This window comes from Pteronotus mesoamericanus, unplaced genomic scaffold (assembly GCF_021234165.1).
Source record: "Pteronotus mesoamericanus isolate MK-2021 breed Mesoamerican mustached bat unplaced genomic scaffold, CSHL_Meso_final contig_25, whole genome shotgun sequence".
NCBI classification, from domain to species: domain Eukaryota; kingdom Metazoa; phylum Chordata; class Mammalia; order Chiroptera; family Mormoopidae; genus Pteronotus; species Pteronotus mesoamericanus.
In genome coordinates, this window is record NW_026555105.1 from 20,838,209 (window position 1) to 20,840,047 (window position 1,839).

The window sequence follows — 1,839 nt, forward strand, 5'->3', positions numbered from 1 at the left end:
TATTTGCCATTGTCACTGTCATCCTCTCCCAGTGCATTCTCCAAGGGCTGCATGGCATGTGATGTCACGACCAATTACAATGCAGAAGTGGTTGTGAGAATCCAGATGTCTTTTATTTAGCCAGGTTCTTAAAGGGATCAGAGAACATGTAAAATGTCACTACTCTCACTAAATTTTCTTTGTTTTGGAAAAAAGTTATTTTCTTTTTTTTTTTTGAATTTTAAGGTTTTATTAACACAAATACAATGTATACACGATCTGTCTATTGATTTTCTTCACTGCGCAGCCTGGCATTGGGATTGGTGACTCTGCTGGCCAGCCGGGCTGCTCTTTCCACAATGGCTTTGTGGTTCTTCAAGGAGACGTTGTGAGCAATCTCAGCCCAGTAAGATTTGTTGCACATCAGCAGCACTTCAAGCTCCTTGACATTGTGGACCAGGAATTTTCGAAAACCACTGGGCAGCATATGCTTTGTTTTCTTGTTGCTCCCATAACCAATGTTTGGCATCAAGATCTGGCCCTTGAATCTTCTGCGCACCCTATTGTCAATACCTCTGGGTTTCCGCCAGTTCCGCTTAATTTTGACATATCGGTCTGACTGGTGCCGAATGAACTTCTTGGTCCTCTTTTTGACAATCTTGGGTTTCACGAGGGGTCTGAGGGCAGCCATGGTGCCGAGTAAGAGATGGATGCCACCTCCGCTGACAGCGCTGAGGAAGAGCAAAAGTTATTTTCATTAAAATCATGTTAATCTTACCCATATAATGGGTCTCACATTTTTTTTTAATTCTGGACAATTGTGATATTTCTTCAGAAGTTTCTTGTTTAAATGTGAAATTCCATTTCCTGCTTAAATTCAAATTCTAATATTTTGTGCACTAAGCATTTACTTGGTATTTAATGGCTGCATATAGGGTCACGTTTGTATTATCCTGAATATGTAAATAAACAGTCACCATGCCCTGCGCATATTCTAAGAAATGGCTAGTGCATGTTGTAATCTCTTAATTATTTTAATTAGTTGTTATTTTTACCCAATTACTATTTTTTTCAATTTCTCTGTTTTAAATTCTAAAAAAATACTCTTTGGAGATCTCAATCTGTAAGTGTCATATATGTACTTCATTTATTACTAGTGTTTGGAAGAAGCAAGGATAAGCACGATTATAAAATTTGATGATGATGTGGAAAGAACAGTAAATATGCAAGAAGACAGAATCAGAAATCTCAACAAACTATAGCAATGGTTGAACCCAACAAAATGAAGAGAATGACTGTAACATCCTTGGACTTAGATCTAAAAATAAGCCACAGGAAGAAAGGGAGTATTCTAGCAGTAGTCCATATGCAAAATGCTTACAGTTTTTCATTAACAAGGAGCGGCCAGTAAAAAAAGGAAATGAAGTCTTAGGTTTTATTCATAGAAGTAGAGAAACAGTTTACCCTTCACATTCATACATGAAGATTTTTCTTCCATAATTTGTGGGCAACCCTGGAGGCCAGTGAAATTTGGGCTTTTGTTCATTTTTGAAGCACATATTTAAGATACCAGTGTGAGAAACCCAGACAGCTGCTGACGCCCTCAGCTGACAGTGGCTTCATTGTTCTTTGCTTAGAGACATTAACGTTATAGCTCTTCTGAACTGACTTTTAAATTGTGTTTCCTCGTGAAACATAGCTTCAAAAAACAATGAACTTTTAATATTCACATGAAAGTAAAGAAATCTAAAGAAATGAAAGTTCTGATCGTTATAATGACTGAGCACATTCAAAAGTGGATTGGTTGACTTGGCAACCATCAGGGTAGAGATTTTATCAGCCAAGAATCTCCAATGGTTG

The 1,839-nt window shown here is 37.5% G+C and overlaps 1 protein-coding gene across 1 annotated transcript; it reads right to left on the bottom strand.

Annotated features, from left to right (window-relative positions):
- Window positions 1–262: 262 nt before the first annotated feature.
- LOC129070491 (60S ribosomal protein L32-like) lies at window positions 263–721 on the bottom strand. The gene has a single exon (XM_054573454.1). The coding sequence runs from the start codon at window positions 668–670 to the stop codon at window positions 263–265; it is 408 nt and encodes a 135-aa protein (XP_054429429.1). The 5' UTR covers window positions 671–721.
- Between the last annotated feature and the right edge of the window lie 1,118 nt (window positions 722–1,839).